Below are 26,652 nucleotides of genomic sequence, written 5' to 3'. Positions count from 1 at the left end.
TCCACTATGCTACATATAATTTATGTATAAAGTCCCAATCACACACCTACATTCCATATATCCAGTGAAACTAAACATTTATTTTTTAAATAAAAACAAAATCAAGGCTTTGAATAATAGCAGAAAAATAGTTTTGATTAGTTGATAATAGTTTCAATGACTCTCCTTCTTGGCATATTTTGCCAAAATTCAGAACATGGAGAGCAGGAAATGGGCAACTGAAGGCACACGTGCTGGGCCTCTGAATATTCCTATATGCAAAGTAACAGAGGTTACTATTATATAAACACTTCATCTTTCTTCTAACTATTCTAAAGATACATTAGAGGCTGCTGTTGAAACATTAGAAACACTTCAGAGAGCTGATTGTTTTCTGTTGACATATTGAAGAACGCTGTGTGATTAAAGAATGACCTGCTTATGTAAACACATGTTTAGAATAGTGCCACCATGTTGATGTAATATACCTAGGAGCAGAGGGTGAATGTGTTGACATTTTAGCCAAATGTCCTCCACAGCAAAGTCATGGTTTTCCTAAAAGATTGTTAATTTCAATGAATTGTTGTTTAGTGATATCAGTGAGAGGACAATATGATACAGTGAACAGATCCCTCACCTAATGATTGAAGATGAACATCCAGTCTCACATGTCCTGTTAATTTTTTTTGTTGCTGTTAGCACTAACAATTCATTCTCGCTGATCCTCCTTCTTCAACTGGTAAGTGGAACTGATAATATGGATCTTTTTGCCTTATGCCAAGAGAAAAATAAATGAACTTCATGTAAAGAATATACAATGTAAAGGGCTTATAATTCTAACTTGCCAAGTCTACAAAACAGTACTCCCAAAAATGTTTGGAGAGGAACAAACTGTTGTATAAGAAAATAGATATGAGCATTTTTATCAGTTAATTTGTTTTATCTGCGGATTTTATGTTCTTGCCAAAGGAATAGGTTGAAGAACTCATATTAGACATACAGTAAGTACAAGGAAGAAACATGGGTGTTGGTATAAGTCTGTTATGGGTTCAAAATGGAGCCTAGCAATGAACATCTTTTTGTATAAATTAAGACTATCCAAACCTAGTCTCTTTTATGTGGAAGAATTTGATCAGTTAAAGAATAAATAAAACTAATAACTTTTCATTAAAATTGTGTAACAAAACTGTAGAAAAACTAGAGAATCAAAACTGTAAAAGTGCAACCTTAGTGTAGAATGTTTCCTGAACATTGGTGCACAGTTCAGCATCTCTTAGGATTTGGGCCAGTGCTGCTTGCCTTACAATGATTGAATATCAGTTGGGAAAACACAGGTCCATATAGAAAACCGTTCTTCAACACAGTGCCCGTAGAATCCTCTGAAAAAGCTACTGCCTGTGGAAATATCCGCTGTCCCATCCTCAAATCATTTTCCTCCTGGTTTTTGTTTAATCCATAAAAAAACCTCTGTGCCTCTTTCCTTTCTTTTTCTCTCCCTGTCCCATCTCTCTCTATCTCATCTAATCTCTTTCTCTTAACACTCACATACCCACAACTCACCCATATATATGCTTAGATACAGAGGGTTTCTGGAGTAAAGAATTTGGAGTCCACATTTTTACATACCTTTCAATTAAAGAGCTTCTTCCAAAAATCTCTCCTTTAAACTTTAAATTCTTTGAGAAAAGTCTGCAAAGGACTGTTTGAAAAGATATTTCAACAACAGTTTCAAAGGACAAAAAAACTTTTAAATAAGACTATTGGGAAGTGGGAATTATGACTAAGGACATAAGAGTATATGGATAGCATAAAAATTCATCCAGGGCAAGTTGATATGACTTTTCTGTTTCTTTAAGTATTTATCACATCTATAATAAAGAAACATTGTGAAATTGAAAGTTATGTGCTTCATTATTTGATGTGTTTAGGGCAAAATATTTAGATACCACATAGTAAGCAATAATATGTTCTGGACACTTTTTCTAGATACTTTTCATCTACCAAGCATTTCGCCTTCACCATGACCTGGTGAGGTGTGCATTACTGTGTTATGGTCTCTGTTTTGCAAATAAGAACAAAGTAAGCATGAAGGGGAAGGACTATATCCAAACCTTTTCTGTCTGATTCGAAAGCTCATACTTTTTTCATTATGTTTAAATGCCTTCTCACACATACAAAAAAAGGCTTAAAACCCTCAATTTGTCCTCAAATTATCATTCTGATTTTCCTGAATACCCTCTCTTGAAAATAACCACCAAGAAATTTATTTCAGAAGAATTTAAACTTTATAATTTGAATTTACGAAGTTCAAATTTCAGAAAAAATAAAGTACTCCTCAAAATCCAAATTGTTTTCTTCCAATTTTAATACATACGTATACATATAATACATATATACATATGCTCATCAGGATGCTCACTTCTGCAAGATTTTGTATTTCTTTGAAATGTCAAGGTGATATTTCAGGCTGATTCCTTTTGTTTTCTGTGACTGTGCTGTGAAACCATAAATAGATGTGGAATACCTCTGACTCTCCAATGAATCTTCCATCCAAAGGAAACTTTTAGGAAAGCATTGGTGAGAATACTTTGAATTAAAAGTGGGACCAGAGGGAAAAACTCCCACAGGCATTTTATAGCGGCCAATGTGTGTAGTTGTAATCGTAAAAATAAAGCCAATACTATTACAGTGGTGATGTAGACAGGTTTGAGACTTGTATTATTTATCTCTTGAGGGTTATCCCAGGAATGATTCAATACTTCTGTAATGTGATAGCACTGATGAAATACTTTGGATATTTGTTCTTCTCTCTCTCCCCTCTCGTAGAATAATTTCCCCAAAGACTGAAATTATCATAATACAAGATGTATTTAATAAATATTGAATTCTTTATAATCTAATTCTACATTATTTTGTGTTACTGGGTGTTGTCTAGTATTAGGGTACTGGTTAGGATTGGTAAATGCCACAATGCTTTATCATTTTTTCCTCTTATTTTAGTTTGTATTTATTTTGCATCTGTCCTCACTTGAGTGAGAGGGAGAGGAGTGCCAGTAGAAACTAAAGAGAACAGATTGAGTAAATCATAGTCCTTAGTTCATAGCAGATGACCCTCATGGGTCCATGCAAGCTCCCTCCAAAGTTTTATTTTACTTTATGATATATTCTTCCTTTGGCATTGCTCATTTCCACTGCTCCTTGCACCTTTTGTGCACCCACTGTATCCTAACATATTCAACTCTTACCTGTCCCAGAGTACTGCACACCTTGTGGTTTTCCTACAGCTCCCCACATCTTGAAAATAGTCTCTTACAATACTCCTTCTCAGTGATGACATTTTACTCGGTCTTCTCCTTGCTCCATGACCTTGACTCATACATGCACTTACTAATACAGACTCAAAATGCAGGAAACAAGGTTAGGTAAATCCACATGAAGAGAAATATCAATCCACTTCCACAGCAGAAGATGTCAATGCGCCTTTTTCATTATTAATCAGTAATGCAGGCAATAAGTCAAGAAAGATATAAAAGATCTGAAAAAAACAATTTAAAAGTAAACAGAGGCATGCATAAAATTATATATCTAATAAAGGACACATGATTTGCATCTATAAATGGAAAATTTACAAAATTATGTATTAGACCATTAAAAAAGTGCCAACATATTTTAAGGAAGTGACATTATACAAAATGCTGAGCACAACAACAGACAGATCTATATCTATGTTATTATTATTTTCCTTGGTCAACTTGTTTAAGGATATCTCTGTCAAATAACTAGCTAACCGCCAGGTTAATAGAAAAGACACTTCAAAAACCACACATGGCAGAGAATACAGTTTTTTGCAAATATAATTTAGAAAAGTCACTAAACAAACAAACAGCTACACTCCACAAAAAACATCACTCATAAAATCAGAGCAATACAAGGATGTCCACTCTCCTATGTGTACAGGCACGCCTCATTTTACTGCACTTCGTTTTATTGAACTTGCAGATATTGCATTTTTTACAAATTGAATATTTGTGGCAATTCTACATCGAGCATGTCTATCGGCACCATTTTTCCAACAACATTTGCTCACTTTGTGTCTCTGTGTCACATTTGGTAATTGTCACAATATTTCAGACTTTTTCATTATTGTTATATTTATTATGGTGATCTATGATCAGTGATCTTTGATATTATTATCATAATTATTTGGAGGTGCCACAAACTCTGCCCATGTAAGATGGCAAACAATCTATAAATGTTCTATGTGTTCTGACTCCTCCACCAATCACTCATTTCCCCATCTCTCTCCCTCACCTCAGGCCCCCCTATTCCCTGAGACACAATAATAGTGAAATTAGGCCAATTAACAACCATACAATGGCCTCTAAGTGTTAAAGTGAAAGAAAGAGTCGTAAGTCATTCATTTTAAGTCAAAAGCCAGAAATGATTAAGCTTACTGAGAAAGGCATGTCCAAAACGCCTGCTTTGGCATCCCAGAGTTCACACGTTCTGATCCTGGATGCAGATCTATACACTGCTCATCAAGCCATGCTGTGGCAAGTGTCCCATATATAAAGTAGAGGAAGATGGGCACAAATGTTAGCCCAGGGCCAATCTTCCTCAGCAAAAAGAGGAAGATTGGTGATGGATGTTAGCTCAGGGCTAATCTTTCTCACACATACACAAAAAAAGGGCAAAGGATGTGAACAGACAGTTCTCCAAAGGAGATATACAAATGACCAATGGGCACATGAAAAGATGTTCAATGTCACTAATTATTAGAGAAATACAAATCAAAACTACAATGAGATATCACCTCATGCCCATTAGAATGGTTATAATTAAGAAGACATGAAAAAAGTGTTTGAGAAGATGTGGAGAAAGGGAAACTTCATACCCTGCTGATCAGAATGTAACATGGTGCAGCCACTTGGAAAAGAGTATGGAGATTGCTCAAAAAATTGAGAATAGAAGTACCATATGATCCAACTATTCCAATTCTGGGTATTTATCGAAAAAACATGGAAACATGAATGTGAAGAAGATATTTGCACCCCTATGCTCACTGCAGCATTATTCACATAGCCGAGACTTGGAAAGAACTTAAGTCCGCATCAATGAATGAATGGATAAAGAAGATGTGGTATATATACATAATGGAATAACACTCAGCCATAAAAATTGTGAAATCCTGTCATTTGTGACAACATGGATGGACCATGTGGGTATTATACTAAGTGAAATAAGTCAGAGGAAGAAAGTCAAATATCCTATGATTTCACTCATTCGTAAAAGATAAAACAACAACAACAAACAAACACTTAGATACAGAGATTAGATTGGTTGGAACCAGAGGGGAAAGAGGAGTGAGAAGGGCAAAAGGGGTAATAGGGCACACGTGTATGGTGACAGATGGTAATTAGTCTTTCGGTGGTGAAGATGAGGTATCTACAAGGAAATTGAAATATAATCATGTACACCTGAAATTTATATAGTGTTAAAAACCAATGTTACTCTCATTAAAAAAATATTTATTTAAAAATAAATAAATGAAGCTACAAATAAATAAATAAATATTGCTAGAAATAGAAATATACTAAGTGAGGCATATTATCTATTCAACTAAAAGATGACTTGAAGAAATACCAAAAGCTATTTTGGTAAAGATATGGCTATTCATCCTTAAATCATTTTTATGTTATTGATATACTACAAAAAATGCCTTCTCATATTTTGGATATGATCAGCAGTGGCTGGTTACCATCTGAAGCAAAATATATATTAAATATTTGTCATCTCTCAGACTGAAGGAACACATGGGGGTGAATACTGGGCTGGGAAACACTGACATCACTGCAAGTAAAAATTGAAGATTTGGAGCCTGGAAGTAAAAACAAAGGAATGATGCCCCATGAAGAAAAAAAAGAAATAGACAATTTTAAAGGAACTTGGAATAGCAAATCACTCTAAAAAAAAAAAAACACAATCGGAGTACTACCTCTACCTAAATTCCTGTCTTACTATAAAGCTCCCATAAGCAGTGCTGAGTGGTATTGACATAAGGATAAACATATAGATCATTGAAACATAATAGAATGTTCAGAAATAGACCTAATTGTATAACTTTTTTACAAAAATGTCAAAGTAATTCAATGGGAAAAGAATAGGATTTGCAACAAATTATGCTGGATCAGTTATATATCCATATGAGAAAAAATGACTCTCAACCACTCTCTCGCATTGTATAAAAAATTAACTTAAAATGAGTCAGAGGCCTTCATCCTAAATCTACATCTATAGAAATTCCAGAAGAAATCTTTTTGATCCTGGGGTAGACCAATATTTATTAGATATGATACTGTCTGGGAAGAGAGAGAATCCCCCTCCGTCCTTTCCCTTAAGGTTCTTATGGCTGGCCAAATAATTAAAAGAGAGGTTAGCAGGAGAAAATAATCCCAAGTTCAATAACATGTATACAAAGGAGAGACCAGGGAAACTGAGTTTCTCAACACAATAGCAGAGATTCTCATCTTAAATACTATCTTCAGCTAAAGACAAAGGAGGATGTTGGGGGTCGGGGGGTTTGGGATTTAAGAGGGGAAGAAGACAATTCACATGGAGAGGGAAATGTAAATGTTTGTCAGACAATGCTTTGCAGGGCCACCAATAGAGAATGTGGCCAGAGACACAGAAATCACAGTAATCAAGAGTATGTAGATTTAAGTTCTCTCCTTCCGTCCTGATAAGAGTTTTCACAGATAAGGTCGTCCCCCCCTCTTGTTACTACACAGAGGGAGATACCCTTACAAATGTAAATATTTGGTAAACAGAACTTTGAAAAGAATGGGCTTAGTGAGGACCCTGCCAGTCTGTCCATATCCAGAGTTAATTTCCTTTAGGCAGTTAGTGGGGGAGGTCAAATGTCCGTCAGAGAAAATAATCAAGATAAAGAGAGATATTTCAGGGTGGTCAATTTTGATCTCCCACAGTACAATAAGTATAAACTATAAGAAAAACTGGAAAAATGAACCTTATTATTATTTTAAATCTTCTGCTCATCAGATGTCATATACGTATATTTTATATTTATTTATATATATGAAACATATATATGACAAAGACCTATATCCAGAATATACGAAGAACACTCACAGTTTAGAAATAAGAAAGCCAGAACTCCTATTTTTAAATTATGAAAAGAATTTGAAAAGAAATTTCAAAAAAAATATACAAATGACCAATAATAACAATAAAAAACATGTTCAACATCATTAGTCATCAGGGAAAGCAAACTAAAACCACAACAATTTATCACTATACACCTACTAGAACGACTTAAAGGAAAACAGCTAACAATACCAAATGGTAAGTGTAGAATAATTTTTGCATTTGAAATTAGAACTCTCTTCCTGTGTTTTAGAAACCTCTCCACATTTTTAATGCTGCCTGGTATTCCATACTGACCATCACATGAGTCCCCAGAGATAAGTCATTGGGAACCATTTAGAGTTTCTCTATACTTCCATAGCTCTCTGATGAATGTGAAAATCAGCTTTTGAAGGCAAGTACTTTAAAATGGCTATCATTAACTTTATGCCCTTGCTGCTCTAGCTCTCAAGCAATCAAAAGTGGGTTTACAGAAAAAGTTCAATATTGATAAGACAGAAGTTCTGTCTGTGACATAAGCCTATAGGTTAACTACATCACAAGACTCCACAGTGGAATTATGTCATCTTGCTATTCACATGACATTCAGCTTTCTTAGAAACCCAGGTTCAGATAGAGGAAGGGGATTTTCACGTGTTTAGGTTCCAAGTGCAGGGAATACAATTCCCCATTCATGAATGGGTGTTTCTCAAGCAGGTCTCTCCAGAATACCTGCTTCTAAGACAAAGCCTTTCCATCAGAGGAGATAATGAATTCCTGAGAGAGAAAGTAGCAAGTAAAAGACTAGGTCCTTGAAAATTTATGAAAACCTCTTTAAATATCCATGTAGTGCAAGGTGAAAATATCTTTTATTGTTTATATCTCCAGAGCAAGATTCATCATGGATGGAATGACCCATTTGAATGTACTTCCTGCACACTTTCTGCCTTTTGCTTATGGGACCAGAGCCATCCATAGAAGACCATTTGTTCATAGTATTTCAAATGAATCTACTCTAAATTCAAATCCAGGGGTTCTGTAAAAACTTTTTGAGGCTTTAGGCTAGACGGAAAGATTTAGACTAGTAAAAACACTTTCTTAACAATTATTGATTTGAAATTGAAATATCTGAAAAGTCTTTCCTAGTGTATCATATCTTTCATATTGAAAGTTTCTTATCCCAAGAGGAGGTCAGTTTGAAGACGGAATTTTTTCCGAACATCACCAAATATCATTAAGACCATCTAAGACTGTAAGGTGAGTTTTCAACAGTGCTAATGCATCTTAAAGGTTGTTACTTCTTGTATATAGTAATCATTATGTTTCAACACTTTGCAACTATAGTAATAGAGAATTTCATCCTCACTCCAATTCTTCAAATTTAATTGGTAAATATCATTAACCTAATTTGACAGGTGAAAAATTTGAGGCTCATATAGATTAAGCATATTGTGGGATCCAGCTCTCTGACACCGGGCACCCTTCTTTTGCCATGAGACACCTCTTTTAATAATCAAGAGTAATTTTGAGAATGAAAACAAAATTTAACTACACTTCACACACAGAAAAAACATAAATATGAATTTTAAATGACATAAATCATACGCTATTTAGTCCAAGCACAAACATGGAGCACCTTTCCTAGGATTGACTGCTATGGATAAGATGAGTCTCTGTGGCTTCTTTAAAAGTGAAGTTGGAGATGGATCTTCCTGAATTTATTGCATGCTGAAATATATCTCTATACTATCTTCAAAATGCCAATTCTTCCTCTTTCCTAGGCACATACACAATCACAATAATAGATGAAAATCTTTGTGTGTCCATAGTAGTGTGGAGAATATGTTCATATTATTTCTTCAAACAATTGTGATAACCTGTGAGGTCGTTATCATTATTTTCACTTTATAGATGAGGAAGCAAGGATGTAAGTTGCCAAAGTAACATACCTCACGCAAAATAAGTTGAAAGTGGAAAAGGCTAGATTCCAGTCCAGTCTTTCTGATTCTCAAACCAACACACTTAACCGATGTGGTAGTCATTTTCAATATTTTGCAGAAGAGTCTGGGGATGCATGCTCTGAAGAGAGATTGGGAAGAAAGGAAATGGGGCTGAGGGAGAGGCCAAGATAAAAGAGACCTTCAATGAAAGCAATACCACATTTTTATTAATATTTGGGGATTCCAATATGTTACTGTGTGTGTGTATGCGTTGATGTAATAGCTTCATATACACTTGCCTCTGAGTAGTATTAAAGTAATTATAATTATCATGATCATATCAAAAAGAGATTACTATTTCAACATTGTTTATTATAACATAACAATGTAGGGCATGGATTAAGAATTTGCAGGAAGAGAAGTTAACAAGCATAATCTGACCTGCCCAATCTTGGCTCTGCCCTTTATTATCTGCTTGAACTTGGGCAGAATCCATAACTTCTCTATGCTTTTATTTCCTAATGTGTAAAATAAGGTTCCTCACTAGAAACTCACAGGTTTCTAGTGAGGATTAAATAACCAAATGTCTGCAAAAACACTTAGAGCATAGTAAGTGTTCGGTAAATTTTAGTTACTATTATCGTTATTAACATTAGTCTCTGAGATTGTTTCGTCATTTGCAAAATGGATGAAATAATACCAACCACACAGCAATCACAAACCATGCACATAGCAATCAATCATTAAAAAGTATATTTGTTAGCTATTATAATGTTGTTCAACGAGACAATATGCGTTATCAGTTCTTTTACAGTTCTCCTGTATCTTTTCATTATAGTCTCTTCACCAATGCCCTGTCACGCTTAATGTCAACTATTATAAATAGTCTGATATTGGGGTTCCTTTCTCTGGCTTCCATCCTCTTACTAAACCTCAGTCTACTTCATCCAAGATACACCAACATTTTTACTAGAGTTACATTCATGATTCCTCCTTTCTCAAATTATTGAGATGCATCCTTCCATTCATATTATCAATTACCTTCCATGGTTCCCCATTTCCTAAGAATAAAGGGAAAATTCCTCAGCTCTGCATTCATAGCATTTACATCCATGTTCTTCCTCCCTTTTCAAGCTTAACTGCCAGTGGCTGTGCAATCTCCTATTTCACGTGAAGCTCTCAGTCATCTCAGAAGATTAAGTGCACACACATGGTCTCCTGCCTCTGACTTTCCAAATATCCTCATGTCTATACTCTTAAGAGAATCTTTACCCAGAATATAATTTAAGTAATCTTCAAGAACTCAGAACATTTTCCTATGTCAAAAAATCTTATAAGAATTCACAACTCAATAAAATCTATTAATTTATTATTTATTAGATGGTCAAGTTTAATAAATTCAAGGTTGCATTAATAAAAAGTGATTTTTTTCAGGTAATATAATTAACCATAACAAAATCCATGGAGAATACAAATGTGACAGAATTTGTTCTACTGGGGCTCACAGAGAATCCAAAAATGCAGAAAATCATATTTGTTGTGTTTTTTATCATCTACACCATTTCTGTGGTAGGAAATGTGCTCATCGTGGTCACCATCACTGCCACCCCATTACTGGGGTCCCCCATGTACTTTTTCTTGGCCTATCTCTCCTTTATTGATGCCTGCTATTCCACTGTCAATACCCCCAAACTGATCATAGATTCACTCCATGAAAAGAAGACCATCTTATTTAACGGTTGTATGACCCAAATCTTTGGGGAACATTTCTTTGGAGGTGCTGATGTCATCCTGCTCACTGTGATGGCCTATGACCGCTATGTGGCCATCTGCAAGCCCTTGCACTACACAATCATCATGAATCGGCAGGTGTGTGGCTTGCTAATGGGAGTAGTGTGGGTCGGAGGCTTTCTTCATGCAACCATACAGATCCTCTTCATCTTCCAACTACCCTTCTGTGGCCCTAACATCATAGATCACTTTATGTGTGATCTGAATCCTTTACTCAATCTTGCCTGCACTGACACCCACACTCTAGGGCTCTTCGTTGCTGCTAATAGTGGATTCATCTGTGTGTTAAACTTCCTCCTCTTGTTGGTCTCCTATGTGGTCATCCTGCGCTCTCTAAGGACGCACAGCTTGGAGGCGAGGCGCAAAGCACTCTCCACCTGTGTCTCCCACATCACAGTGGTTGCCTTATTCTTTGTGCCCTGCATATTTGTGTACATGAGACCTGCAGCTACTTTATCAATAGATAAAGCAGTTGCTGTATTCTATACTATGATAACCCCCATGTTAAATCCCTTAATCTATACCTTGAGAAATGCCCAGATGAAAAATGCCATTAGGAAACTCTGTAGTAAGGAAGCTATTCCAGGTGACAGTTAAATGTGTTTGAAGCCCAACTTTGATTAAACTGAGGTAATGGTCAAAATGACATTTTAGATGATCTCAGCAAAGAATACCTATGAGATAAAGAAAAAAATTGACTGCTTTGAATCAGGCTTCTGCATTGAAAGGAGCAGAAATGAGTGCAAGAAAAGGGAAAGAAATCTAAGCCAGTGTTCCTCTGCATATTTGGAAAATTCTACCAAAATGGGGCTCAGTTTTACCGGTTCATCCATGTATATGGATTCCTAAGCTTTCATTCTGATAAAAAGAAAACAAAATATAACAAAGTACGTGGGTATCAAGCAGTAATCTCTATGACAATCCAAAGAGGTAGGCACTGCTATTATCCCCGTTTTACAGGTGAGGAGGCATACAGAAAGGGGAAGGTATCAAAACAGACACACAGAAGAGCCAGTAACAGGATCTAACTGATTTTTCTCAGACACGCTCTTCACTGCTATGACACACCAGCAGGCAATGGTGATAGAAAGGTAAGGTAACTATAATTGTTACCATTTATTCAGCTAGGGACGGAGCTGATGGCACTATATATATATATATATATATATATAGACACACACACATATATACAAAATATATATTATACTATGTATGTTATATAGCATAATATATATTAATCACCTATAAAAATAATATTTTTGTTAATAACTCTGCTCATTTTTATATATCATAATTGATAATAACATGTTGAATGGAATATTGTGGTATGTAAATACTTTAGCAATTTAAAAGCAATGTGCCATTTAACTTCTAAGAGGCAAGTGACAAACGTTACATCATGTTCCAAATTTCCATGTAGGGTTCAGAATCATTTGTGTTGCTCTTGTCATCATCTTACACTGATCCCCTGTCCGAAAAAGTGATGACTCAAATAAAAAAAAAAACTTACTGTCAGAGAGGAATTTCCTTTTATTGAATATACATTCATACTCCATAAGTACTTCCCTGATAACTAACAATAGTTTCTACAAGTAGAACATCTGGTACATGATAAAAATTGAAAGAATAAATACAAGTATAAAGGATGATGAAAAAAGTCAATAAAATACAGAGCAATAAATAATTCTGGGGGCTGGCCCAGTGGTGTAGTGGTTAAGTTCACGCACTCTGCTTTGGCTGCCTGGGGTTCGCGGGTTCGGATCCCTGGAGTGAACTGACACACTGCTCATCAAGCCATGCTGTGGCAGTGTCCGACATACAACATAGTGGAAGATTGGCACAGATGTTAGTTCAGGGACACCCTTCCTGAAGCATAAAAGAGGAAGATTGGCAACAGATGTTAGCTCAGGGCCAATCTTCCTCAACAAAAAAAGAAAATAATAATAATAATAATACTGTGAAGAATGTAAATTATGTTAAAAATTTAATATGTTAACACCTTAAGGGGCAGTTGGGGCGAGTCTTCTATGAATAGAGTCTATCGATCCCAACTGACTCTGTTCGCGGAAGACTCACCCTAAATTGTTCAGAGAAAATTGAGAACAAGGGAGTGCTACAGAGGGATAAGTTTGGGAGGGTCGGGGTGGAGGGGGGCCAGATGGGGACATGTGTGTGCACCTTGATAGCTGTTTCGCGCCGTAGCAATTCGCGCCATAAAATGTAACTGTCTGAATGTTTTGAATTAACCAATCATGTAAAACCGCGCCAACCTTTTCCCGCTTTATGCTCCCAAATCCTATAAAAGAACTTGCCCCCTAAGGCTCGGGGTCGACCCCTCTGTCTCCTGCGAGGGACACGAGTCGACCCGGAGCTCCGTTCAATAAACCTCTTGCGTTTGCATCAAGTTCGGTCTTCTGTGTCTGTGGGCCCGCGTCATCCCGAGACCTGGTGAGTTGGGATTTCCCTCCCCTTCCCCTTGGGAATCCAACATTTGGGGGCTCGCCCGGGATCCACGCGGTAACCCCAGACTCCGAAGACCCCTTGGAGGTAGGCCTGAGTGACTGAGTGGGTGAGTGTGTGCGGCGCCGCAAAGTATTGTTTTATTGTTTTGGTTTCAGTATCGGGCAGCCGCCGCTTCGGGCCGTGAGGACCGAACGGCTGCAGTGGCAGACGTGCTAGGGACTGCAGGCTGCAACCCTGGGGGACGCCCCAAGGGATAAGGGGAGTCAGGAAAGCCTGACCAACCCCCCTTCCAGGTGGGAAAAGGAGCGATACCTTTTCCCGGGGAGGACTCGGAAACCCCTCCCGTCTGAAGCCGCCTTCGGCTGGCTTGTAGAGACGCCTTCCGGGCAGGGTTGTCTGTGTTTTAGTGTGTCTTTAGTGTTTATTGTTCTGTTTTTGTTCGTTACGTGGACTTCCTTTGACGGGATGGGACAGACTGTGACGACCCCCCTTTCCTTGACCCTAGACCACTGGACTGAAGTGCGAGCGAGAGCGCACGACTTATTGGTAGAAATAAAGAAAGGGCGCTGGCAGACTTTTTGCACCTCTGAATGGCCCTCCCTCAATGTGGGTTGGCCCCCTGAGGGGACGTTTAATCTAACTGTTATCCTCGCGGTGAGGGCTATTGTTTTCCAGGAGAGACCGGGGTCCCATCCTGACCAACGACCATATATTACAGTGTGGCAGGATCTGGTGCAGAACCCACTCCCGTGGGTTAAGCCATGAATAAAAGCAGAAAAACTAAGCCCCCGAGTCCTGGCGCTGCAGGATGCGGAGACACGGCAAAAATCGAAATCAACTCGAACAGCGGAGTCGGAGACCCCTTCGGCCCCCCCCCCCCCCGGGGTCTACCCTGAGATTGAGCCTCCTCCCGAATGGCCCCCTTTCTCGCCTCCCCCTTACGCCTCCCCCGCTCCAGGATCGCAATCAGGACGGAGGGCGACTGGCTCGGGTCCCTCCGCTGGAACCCGAAGCCGCCGCGGAGCCACTCCGGACGGGCCTGATACCACGGTGGCGCTCCCGCTAAGAGAGTATGGAGCTCCTGCGGGGCCCAACCAGCTGTCACCCCTCCAGTACTGGCCTTTCTCTTTCTCAGACCTGTATAACTGGAAAAATAACCATTCCCCCTTTTCAGAAAACCCCGCCGGATTAACCGCCCTGATAGAGTCCCATCAGCCCACTTGGGATGATTGTCAACAGCTCTTACAGGCACTCTTTACCACGGAGGAGAGAGAAAGAATCACACAGGAAGCAAGAAAGAATATCCGAGGCACCAACGGGCAGCCGGCAACGATAGCTGAGGCGGAAGAAGGGTTTCCGCACAACCGGCCCAATTGGGACTATAACACGGCTGAAGGTAGGGAGGCGCTGTCCGTTTATCGCCGGGCTCTAGTGGCGGGTCTCCGAGGGGCCGCAAGGCGGCCCACCAATTTGGCTAAGGTAAGAGAGATCCAGCAGGGGCCCACTGAACCTCCCTCCGTTTTCCTAGAACGATTGATGGAGGCTTACCGCAGGTATACGCCCTTCGACCCATCCTCGGAAGGGCAAAAGGCCTCTGTCATTATGGCCTTTATTGGACAGTCTGCCCCAGATATAAAAAGGAGATTACAAAGGCTAGAAGGGCTGCAGGACTACAACTTGCGGGATGTGGTAAAGGAGGCTGAAAAGGTGTATCATAAAAGAGAGGGTGAGGAGGAAAAGCGAGAGAGAGAGAGAAGGGAGGCTGAAGAGAGGGAAGATAAGAGAGATAGGAGACAAGAGAAGAAACTGACCAAAATACTGGCCGCAGTGATAAAGGCGACAGGGCCAGATCATAGGCAGTCAGGGAACCTGGGCAACGCCCCACGACCAGGCTCGCGCAGACGACAGCCCTAAGACAAGGACCAATGTGCCTATTGTAAGGAGAGAGGACACTGGGCAAGAGAATGCCTGGTTCCTTGCCGGTCTCCTTGGAACACCCCTCTCCTGCCTGTAAAAAAAGCCTGGAACTGCTGATTATAGGCCGGTCCAGGATTTGAGGGAAGTGAACAAGAGAGTGCAGGACTTACACCCTACTGTGCCAAACCCATATAGCCTACTCAGCTCCCTCCCCCCATCACGGAAATGGTATACTGTCCTGGACCTCAAAGATGCATTCTTCTGTCTGCGGCTGCACCCAAAGAGCCAATTACTTTTTGCTTTTGAGTGGCGCGACCCTGATATGGGGATCGCTGGACAACTGACTTGGACAAGACTGCCTCAAGGGTTTAAAAACTCCCCCACCCTGTTCGATGAGGCCCTCCACAGGGATTTGACTGACAATAGGGTTAAAAACCCTCAAGTGACTCTTTTACAGTATGTAGATGATCTACTGTTGGCGGCGGAAACCCCGGGAGACTGTGAGGAAGGAACCAAGCGCCTCCTGGCCGAGTTGGGTGAGTTGGGGTACCGGACGTCAAAGAAGAAGGCACAATTGTGCCAGGAGAAAGTAGTCTACTTAGGCTACACACTAAAAGACGGCCAAAGGTGGTTAACCGACGCCCGGAAAAAGACTGTGACTCAGATCCCGGCCCCAACCTCCGCTCGCCAGGTAAGGGAATTCCTGGGGATGGCCGGTTTCTGCCGGTTGTGGATCCCAGGGTTTGCTACCCTGGCTGCTCCACTGTACCCATTGACTAAGGAAAGTGGGAACTTTGTCTGGACTCTAGAGCACCAGAAGGCTTTTGAGACTCTAAAACGGGCATTATTAGAGGCACCCGCGTTGGCCCTACCAGATTTGACCAAGCCCTTCACCTTGTATGTAGATGAAAGAAAGGGAATCGCCCGGGGAGTCCTAACTCAAGCCCTTGGGCCCTGGAAGCGCCCAGTCGCATATCTATCAAAAAAACTGGATCCGGTAGCCAGTGGATGGCCCTCCTGCTTAAGGGCAATCGCCGCCACTGCCCAGCTGGTAAAAGATACAGATAAGTTAACTCTGGGCCAACAGATAACCGTAGTAGCCCCCCATGCCTTAGAAAGCATTATCAGACAGCCTCCAGATCGATGGATGACTAACGCCCGGATGACTCACTACCAAAGTCTGCTCCTAACTGAGAGAATTACCTTCGCCCCACCGGCCATCTTAAACCCGGCCACACTACTGCCCGAAGCAGATGACCCGACCCGATCTGCCAGATGAGCCATGGGCTGGAGCCCCTAATTGGTACACCGGCGGCAGCAGCTTCATGGCAGAAGGTAAGAGGATGGCTGGGGCGGCTGTGGTAGACGGGAAAAAGACTCTGTGGGCAAGCCGCTTGCCGGAAGGGACTTCTGCACAAAAGGCTGAGCTTATCGCCCTGACACAGGCGTTAAGGTTAGCTGAAAATAAGACTGTGGCCCAGGTCATCAGAAAGGCACCGACCCCATAGCTCAAGGGAACCGCCTAGCCAAGCGGGCGGCACTAGGACCTATGGTCCTGACTCTCCAGGGAGCTAAGGTCAGCAAAGCTGCCTCCGGTGGGGAACTAACTAAAGAAGAGAAAGTCCTTTCCGTTGCAGAAGGGCGAGAATATCTATCACATCTACACCGGCTAACCCACTTGAGCCCTCAGAAACTAATTAAAATTATTGAGGCCTCCCCGTACCAGGTACCAGATTTGAAAAAAACGGCTGAAGAAGTTTATAAAAATTGTAGAGCCTGCGCTCTCACAAACGCTGCAGTTTCCAAATGCAGCACGGGACACAGACTCCGGGGAAATAGGCCAGGAGCCTTTTGGGAGATAGACTTTACTGAAATCAGACCGGCCCGGTATGGAAATAAATATCTTCTAGTATTTGTAGATACCTTCTCGGGATGGGTAGAGGCTTTCCCCACCCGAAAAGAGACTGCCTCTGTAGTAGCCAAGAAGATATTGGAAGAAATCCTCCCGAGATTCGGGATCCCAAAGGTAATTGGATCTGACAACGGTCCTGCATTCGTTGCCCAGGTAAGTCAGGGACTGGCCAGTTAACTGGGGATCAATTGGAAATTACATTGTGCTTATAGACCCCAGAGTTCAGGCCAGGTAGAGAGGATGAATAGAACAATTAAAGAGACCCTAACTAAATTGTCTATGGAGACCGGCGGTAGTGACTGGACAGCCCTCCTGCCCTTTGCCCTGTTCCGCGTCCGGAACACCCCACAGGGACCCTTAAAACTTACACCCTTTGAGATCCTCTATGGAACCCCTCCCCCTTTGGCACAAATAGGGATACATGACCCTGACATTGTACCTTCTATACCTTTGTCAGCCCGCTTGAAAGCACTCGAGGCTGTCAGGCGCGACATCTGGAACCAGCTAAAAGAGGCTTACCAGCCTGGTGATCTGCTCATACCGCACCAGTTCCAGGTTGGGGACTCTGTCCTTGTGAGACGACATCGGACGGGGTCGCTAGAACCACGTTGGAAGGGGCCCTACGTGGTGCTCCTCACTACACCCACAGCAGTCAAGGTGGACGGTATAACTTCTTGGGTTCACGCCACACACGTGAAGAAGGCACCCCAGAATGCAGCAGATCTTTGGAAGGTGGAAAAGACTGATAACCCTCTTAAGCTGCGTTTGCGTCGTGGGGACGGCAGACAGACCGTCCAATCCTAACCCCCACGCTCCTCAACTGCTCACGTGGCAAGTCGTCTCCCAGATCACACAGGAGTAGTCCGAGATTCAATGCAAAAATTAAAGAAGAGATTGGACATGAGGCAGCGAAGCAGGGAGGCCCAACAAAGCTGGTTTGAATCCTGGTTCACTAAGTCCCCCTGGGTGACGTCCTTACTATCCTCCCTAGCAGGGCCTTTGTTAATTCTTTTTCTACTTTTGGTTTTTGGACCGTGTGTTTTCAATAGAATTACTGCTTTCATAAGAAAAAGAGTCAATGCAGTGCATGCTATGATGCTCCAACGCCATTACCAAGCTCTCCCACGCCATGAGCCACTAATAGTAGACACCGAAAACTAAGTTCTAAGATTAGAACTAGGGACAAAAGAAGAAGTGGGGAATGAAGAATGTAAATTATGTTAAAAATTTAATATGTTAACACCTTAAGGGGCAGTTGGGGCGAGTCTTCTATGAATAGAGTCTATCGATCCCAACTGACTCTGTTCGCGGAAGACTCACCCTAAACTGTTCAGAGAAAATTGAGAACAAGGGAGTGCTACAGAGGGATAAGTTTGGGAGGGTCGGGGTGGAGGGGGGCCAGATGGGGACATGTGTGTGCACCTTGATAGCTGTTTCGCGCCGTAGCAATTCGCGCCATAAAATGTAACTGTCTGAATGTTTTGAATTAACCAATCATGTAAAACCGCGCCAACCTTTTCCCGCTTTATGCTCCCAAATCCTATAAAAGAACTTGCCCCCTAAGGCTCGGGGTCGACCCCTCTGTCTCCTGCGAGGGACACGAGTCGACCCGGAGCTCCGTTCAATAAACCTCTTGCGTTTGCATCAAGTTCGGTCTTCTGTGTCTGTGGGCCCGCGTCATCCCGAGACCTGGTGAGTTGGGATTTCCCTCCCCTTCCCCTTGGGAATCCAACAACTGGAGACCAGGGAATTTTTTTCCTAGCTTTATCTGATCCAGGCTGTGAGGAGAATTCTAGGCAGATCTCTTAGAGAAACCAGAATTTGTTTTTACTTCTGCTTAAACTGTGTCATGAGAAAGAAATTGAAACTGGGATTCTCAGTGAATAAGCGAATAGTTTACCTTGATATTCTCTCTGCTCAGCAAGATTGCATCATCTTATACATGTGGGCTGTTTTTGTTATATTTCTCTGTTAATTGGTTTACTTTCTGGTAACATTTCATTATGAAAAGCTCTTTTTAAAAATGTGTAGCTCCATCTACACAAAAAACAATGTCAGGGTAAATATATTCCATTTATTTCTTCCATCCTTCATTCACTAACCAATAAATATTTTTGAACATAAGAAATGTATCAGGCACCTTGACGGTTGCTGCTGCTTCAGTGGTGAATAAAGAGGAACCTGGGTTTTGGCTTCACAGAGCTTAATATCCATTGAGAGACACCCAGAAGAGAGCTTAAAGATACAATACAGTGTCATAAGTGATAAGATAGAGGCGGCAGAGGGTGGTATGAAAGCATGTTTGAGGGACACACAACAAAGCCCTAGGGGTTCAGGAAAGATTCCGGGATAAGACATAAAAACTGGGATCCAAAGCATGAAAAAGAGCCAGCAGACTGAATAGGCATCGTTGGTGTGAGAGCATTCCTAGGAGAAAGAATACATAACAGAGGCCAGAAGGTGAAAATAAGCATGCAGGAAACCTAATCAATTCAATATAGCTGTGGTTGTTAATTCACCTATTCATTCAACAGTTCTTTATTGAATGCCCACTGTGTGCCAGGCAACGTGCTGAACACTGACCTTATAAAGGGTAAATAGCAAGATATGAAGCTGGAGAGACAGGAACAGGGAAGATCAAGAAGGGTCTCATAGTCATGGTAAGGCTTAATGCTAAACACCATGAGGAAAATATTGGAATGTCTTTTAAGCTAGTGAATGATGCAGTTAGATTTGAGTTTTAAAATGATGACTCTAGCTATGGTGTGGGAAATGAATTGAAGAGGACAGGACAGGGAGCGGGAGAGCTGTTAGGATGTTTTGTAATGATCTGATGTGAAAAGATGGAGGCCTAAACTCTGGTGGTGCCAGTGAGGGTGCAGTGTGTGGTGGAGACTGCTGCATCCAGCACAAATCCCCTTCACTGGGCCAGGGCGCCTAGGCCCCAGCTGCTGTGTGTTTGGGCTGCTAACAGCTTACAGGCTCATCTCCTCTGGACAATTGCACCAGGGAAAATTGAAGCTGCTTCACCTGGGGTATGACGCCTGTAACAGGGGAAAAACTAAAAAGCCTTGGAGCTTCTCTCTTGATGCCGCCCCATATCAGTTCCCCTACGTTAAACCCAGCATAGATGGGGTTAAAACCAAAAGCACTCATTCCCTCTTCCCTGCTTCTCTAAGTTACATTCACATGTAGGTATTGGTTGTTTTAGCCTTTGTGTCCCTGAATTCCACCAGACAATGGAGGTAATAAATTGTTAAAAGCCCTGGGGGCTACAAACTGAAATTCTGGCTAATTACCAGTTCTTGAGGTTTGTTACAAGTAGACTGATATCTTGAAATTATCAAGAAGCCGAAGCTCCCCAACTCCTGATTCCTGGTGCCAAATCCACCATTCATCACAGGGACAGACAAATGGAGGACACTTCCAGCTGCCTTTATCTGGGCTAAACGCAGGCTAATGGGAGGACACCGGACTGCAAAGCATTTATTGGCAGCGGTTTCCTTCCACTTTCCAGGGCCTAATTTTGGGTGATGCTGAAAGATTGATTGATGAAGCCCTAGATCTCCTGCTATAGATAGAGATAACAGCTGGCTTGGCTCCAGAGAGCTGGGATCCCTCCTCCAACAAATAATCACAGTCACCAAGGGTACATTCTTTCCCACGGATTCCCCTTTGAAAATGCCATCTCCTAATGCCTCAGGAGGACTGTGGATTTTGGGACATGAGCCCACCGCGGCCTCATTTTGCTAGTAAAATTAAACCATTTTTCTTCTCCTTGATCCCTTGTCATTGTCTTCATCGATTTGGCTATGGTGACAGGGTCCCGGGTTTTTCCAGCTACATGCCCACTATCTTAGGGCCCAAAAATAGCCAATGAATGACCAGAGCAGGGGCAAAAAAGGCTGGTGCCCTTGCCTCAAGGTGGAATCAGCTCAGTAGTGTAATGTGTCCTCCAGAGTTCCCATGGCTCCAGGCTGAAGCCAGACTCCAGTTGAGACCACATCCTTCCTTTCCAACTGATGGAGCTCAGGGCAAGCTACCCTAGGAGGCACCACTCTGATATGTGGATTATTTTGAGCTGAAGACAATAAGGACTCAGAGAACTCAGGAAGAATATTTGAGTTTCCCCTCCCAAACTGCCTAAAGAATTTAAAACAAAAGATCTGTTTCAGGAAGGAGTTATTATCATGACGGCTATAAAGATAATGTAGGATAGAGGTTACAATAGAAAAGCCACCAACAAGCCCATCTTATCAGAAGTTCTGTCTCTCTGGCCACATTCTCTGGATGGCCCTGCGAGGAGTTGCCAGACAATCATTTACAAGGGAAGTCTCCATTTGTAAAGGTATCTCCCTCTCTGTATTGGGAAGAGGGAGGATGACCTCATTTCTAGAAACTTATCAATGTGGAAGGCGAGGCCTTAAAACTGCATAATAAACCTCACTCTTGTTTACAGTGCTTTAGTGATCATCTCCTGTAACTGACACCCCCCACTGCCAACATCCTCCTTGTCTTTGGTTGAACATGGTATTTAAGACGAGAATTTCTGCTATTGTGTTGAGCAACGCAGTGTCCCTGCTTTCTCCCATGTATACATGTTATTAAACTTGGTATTATTTTCTCCTGCTAGCCTGTCTTGTTAATTATTTGGCCAGCCATAAGAACCTTAAGGAAAACGGCAGAGGGAGATTCTCCCTCTTCCTCCCGACACTACCACAGTCAGCTTCCCTCAACTCTTCTCCTTATAAATCACTTTCACTAAAATGCCATCTCAGGGTCTGCATCTAAGAAACCCAAACTAACATGGAGAGATAGAGAAAGATTCAAGAAATATTTAGGAATTATAAACAAAAGAACTTGATATAGGATGAAGATTTGAGAAAGAAGAGTACTAAACAAAACCCAGGTTCTGGCTTAGATGACTGAGTGGATGAGGAAATTGAGAAGATGGAAGAGAGAGAAGATGAGTCTCTGTTAGTGGAAGAGGCCTTTCCACTCCCAGTGGAAGTGACTTCTCCCCCTGTTTCTGAAGGATCAACCTTGCATTGCCTGAGGAAACTGCAATGGCCTCCCCTGAGGCAGTTGCCATGAAAGACAATGCCGATTCTCCTCAGGACCCACCCCACCACTCTCCTTTGTTCTAGACCTATAACCAGACACAAGTCCCAGCAGGCCCCTAAAGGTGAGGTACAAAGTGTGACACGTGAGGAGGTGCACTGCACTCCAAAATAACTACTTGAGTTTTCTAATTATACAGACAGAAATCTGGGAAATATGTATGGGAATAGATATTAAAGTTATGGGATAATCATAGAAGAAACATCAAGTTTGATCAGGCTGAGTTTATTGATGTGGGCTCACTAAGCGGAGATTCCACTTTTAACGTTGTAGCTGGGGGAGTTAAGAAAGGCTCTAGCAGTTTGTGTTGTTGGTGGCAAACACATGAACCAAATGGTGGCCCACAGTCAGAGACTTAGAAATACCAGACCTGCCTTGGTTTAATGTAGAGGAAGAAATTCAACAGAGTAAGGAAATTAGAATGCTAGAGTGGATTTTTCATTTAAGATCTACTCAGCCACACTGGGAGGGTCCAGAGAACATACCTTTCATCACAACCATAAAAAATAAATTGGAGGGGGGTACCCTGGCATCCTTGAAAAGCTCTGTGATTACTCTTTTCTGTAGACCAGAGCTTTAATGGGAACTATGGTCACTGAATTGGGAAATCTAAATGCAGTGGGAGTAATGTGATCCTGGGTGACAGTGGCCGAGTGATGGCACTCAATCCCTAAAGGCAAGGTGGGCATTGTTACTGTCGGGGGAAGACGGAGAATCTCCCTCTGCCCTTTTCCTTAAGGTTCTTATGGCTAGCCAAATCATCAACAAGACAGGTTAGCAGGAGAAAATAATACCAAGTTTAATAACATGTATACACGGGAGAAAGCAGGGACACTGTTTCTCAACACAATAGCAGAAATTGTCGTCTTAAATACCATGTTCAGCCAATGACAAAGGAGGATGTTGGGGGTGGGGGGAGTCAGTTACAGGAGATAACCACTAAAGCACAGTAAACAAGAGTAAGGTTATTATGCAGATTTAAGGCCTCACCTTTCACATTGATAAGCCTCTAGAAATGAGGCCATCCCCCCTTCTTCCCAAAACAGAGAGGGAGATACCTTTACAAATGGAGATTTCCCTTATAAATGTAAACGATTGTCTGGCAACTCCTCGCAGGGCCATCCAGAGAATGTGACCAGAGAGACAGAACTTCTGATAAGAGGGGCTTGTTGGTGCCTTTCCTATTGTAACCTCCATCCTACATTATCTTTACAGCCATCATGATAGATCTGTTCCAGGAAGGAGCCATCATGTCAAAATCTTTAGGCAGTTAGTTGGGGAGGTCAAATGTCCCTAGAGAAAACAACCAAGGTAAAGAGATAGATTTCAGGGTGGCCAAATCTTGATCTCCCACATTACCATAATGGACAGCAGAGTCAAAACAACAATCAGAATAATCAACACAAGAAGACTTAACAGTGTTGGCTAGTTGATCATGATGTTCCTAGAAGTGAAATAGAGAAAAAGCCAACTCAATTTTTCACTGATCTGTGTCAGCAGAGAGGTTCTAGGTTAAGAAAACAGTAGTCTAACTTGAATCACAAAAACAGAGCCATGGCCTCATAATCAATTCCCAGACTTGAGCCAGTTTACAGACTGAATGCTTTGAATGAAGGGGAGATCAAGTCCCCTTGAGGAAGGACCCCGGAACACTGCTAAAAATTTATATATTTTTATTTTTCCCAGCCTTCCCCAAAGGGACCTAAGATCTTTTATCAGGGTAACTGTGCACTGTGGAAAAGAAAATAATCAGACCTAATCAGGAACTACTGGACACTGGCTGTGACCCGACGATGATTCCAGGAGACCCAAAAACAACACTGTGGTCCACTAGTCAGAGCAGGAAATTATAGAGTTCGATGATCAATGAGGTTTTAGCTTAGGTCTATTTCACAGCAGGTCCAGTGGGTCACCGAACCCGTGCTATGGCTTTTTCCCCAGTTCCAGAATGCGTAATTGAAATACACATAATTGGCAACTGGTAGAATGATCACATTTGTTCTCTGACCTGTGGAGTAAGGGCTATTATGGTGGCAAAGGACAAGTGGAAGCCACTAATACTGCCTTTACCTAGGAGAATAGTGAACCAAAAGCAATACCACATTCTTGGAGGGGCTACACAGATCAGTGCCACTATTAAGGCCTCAAAGATATAAGGGGGGAGTTCCCCACCCTCACATTCAACACTTCTATTTTACCTATGCAGGTGACAGATGGATCATGGAGAATGACAGTAGATAATTGTAAGCTTAACCAGGTGGAGACTTCAATTGCAACTGCCGTACGAGATGTGGTTTCATTGCTTGAGCAAATTCACAGATCATCTGGTGCGGGTTATGTAGCTAGAGATCAGGCAAATGCTTTTTATTTCCCTGTCAATAAAGACCACCAGAAGCAGTTTGATCTCAGCTTGCAAGGCCAACAGTGTTGTCCTCTGGGAGGGGTATGTCAACTCTCCAGCACTGTGTCATAATTCAGTTCATAGGGATCATAATTATCTTTCATTCTATAAGATATCATGTTGATCCATTATATTGACATTGTTTGGGGTTGTGTCTGTGACGTTTGTCTGGATGATATTAACACTTGAATCAGTAGACTGAGTAAAGCAGATTGTTGTCTTTAAGGTAGATGGTCCTCATCCAATCAGTCGAAGGCATGAAAAATACGAAAAGCTGAGATCCACTGAGTAAGAAAGAATTTTGCTGCCTGAGAGCCTTTGAACTGAAACATCAGCTCTTCCTGTCTTACACCCTGCACACTGGCACATTAACTGCCTGATTCTACGGCAGCTTCCTACGGACCTGAACTGGGACATTGGCTCTTACTAGTTTACAGTAGTTTCTGGCCTTTAGGCTCAAACTGGGACATTGGCTCTACAGATTTTGCGCTTGCCAGCTTCCATAATTACAAGAGCCAATTTCTTATAATAAATCTCTCTCTTTCTCTCTCTCTCTCTACATATATAGCTATGCATCACTTAATGACAGGGATACATTCTGAGACATGTGTCATTAGGCAATTTCATCATTGTGCAAATATCATTCAGAGTATACTTACGCAAAACTTGATGGTGTGTGGTAGTAACCTTGTGTGGCCACCATTGTATATGCAGTTCATCATAGACTAAAATGTCCTTATGCAGTGCATGACTGTATATATGTTATTGGTTCTGAAAGATATTTCATTTTCATGGATTGGAAAACTTAATATTGTTAAGATGTCAGTAATACTTAAAACAATACAGATTCAATAAAATCACTATCAAAACTCCAGTGACGTTTTTTGCAGGCACAGAAAATTTATCTGAAAAATTCACATGGAATCTCAAAGAAACCCATAGTCAAGAAAATCTTGAAAGAAAAACGAAGTTGGCGGTCTCACACTTCTTGATTTCAAAACTTACTGTAAAGCTACAGTAATCAAAACAGTGTGGTACTGGCACTAAGACAGGCATATAGACCAATAGAATAGACTAGAGTTTAGAAAAACCCATCACATGAATGGTCAAATGACTTCTACAAGGGTGCTAAGACCATTCAATGAGGAAAGGACAGTTTTTTCAACAAATGGTATCGGCAGAACTAGATATCTACGTGCAAAAGAATGAAGGTGGACCCTTAACTTACACCATATGTACAATAAACACAAAATGCACTGAAGACCTAAACATGAGAGCCAAAACAATAGAATGCTTAGAAAAAGTAGAGAGGATAGCTTTAGGTCATTATATTAGGCAATAATTTTTGGAATATGACACCAAAAACACGGGCAACAAAAGAAAAAAATAGAACAATTGAACTACATCAAAATTAAAAACTTATATGCATCAAACGACTCATTCAACAGAAATAAAGGGCAACCCTTTGGTTAGGAAGAAATTATTGCAAATATACATCTGATAAGGGGTTAATATCCAGAATATATAAAGAATTCCTATAACTCAATAACAAATAATAACTAGATTAATAAATGGACAAAGGACTTGAATAGACATTTCCTCCAAAGAAGATATACAAGCTGCCAATAAGTAATGAAAGGATGCCCAACATCACTAATCACACTTGTGCACTCTTCATGGGAATGCAAAATGGTGCAGCTGCTATGAAAGACAATGTGGCACTCCTCAAAAGTTAAAAATACAATTACCATATAATCCATCATTTCCACTTCTGGGCACATACCCTGAAAGCAGGGACTCAAGGAGATATTTGCACACTCATGTTTGTAGCAGTATTATTCACAACAGCCAAAATGTTTAAGCAACCTAAGTATTCACCAATACATGAATAGATAAACAAAATGTGGTATATATACAATGGAATATTATTTAGCATTAAAAAGAAAAGAGTTTCTGACACATGCTACAACATGTACAAACTTGGA

The 26,652-nt window shown here is 41.2% G+C and overlaps 1 protein-coding gene across 1 annotated transcript; it reads left to right on the top strand.

The window, feature by feature from the left end:
• Window positions 1–8,824: 8,824 nt before the first annotated feature.
• Window positions 8,825–15,667, top strand: LOC131395121 (olfactory receptor 4C46-like; the record flags this gene model as incomplete). The annotated part of the gene is made up of 3 exons (XM_058526913.1): window positions 8,825–8,838; window positions 10,535–11,418; window positions 15,660–15,667. Coding segments are annotated over exons 1-3 (906 nt in total), but the record flags the coding sequence as incomplete, so codon positions are not given.
• Window positions 15,668–26,652: the final 10,985 nt, after the last annotated feature.

Source organism: Diceros bicornis, chromosome 31, assembly GCF_020826845.1.
Source record: "Diceros bicornis minor isolate mBicDic1 chromosome 31, mDicBic1.mat.cur, whole genome shotgun sequence".
Taxonomy (NCBI): Eukaryota; Metazoa; Chordata; class Mammalia; order Perissodactyla; family Rhinocerotidae; genus Diceros; species Diceros bicornis.
The sequence above is the reverse complement of the archived record's forward strand: the minus strand, read 5'-3'. Positions and strand labels throughout refer to the sequence as shown.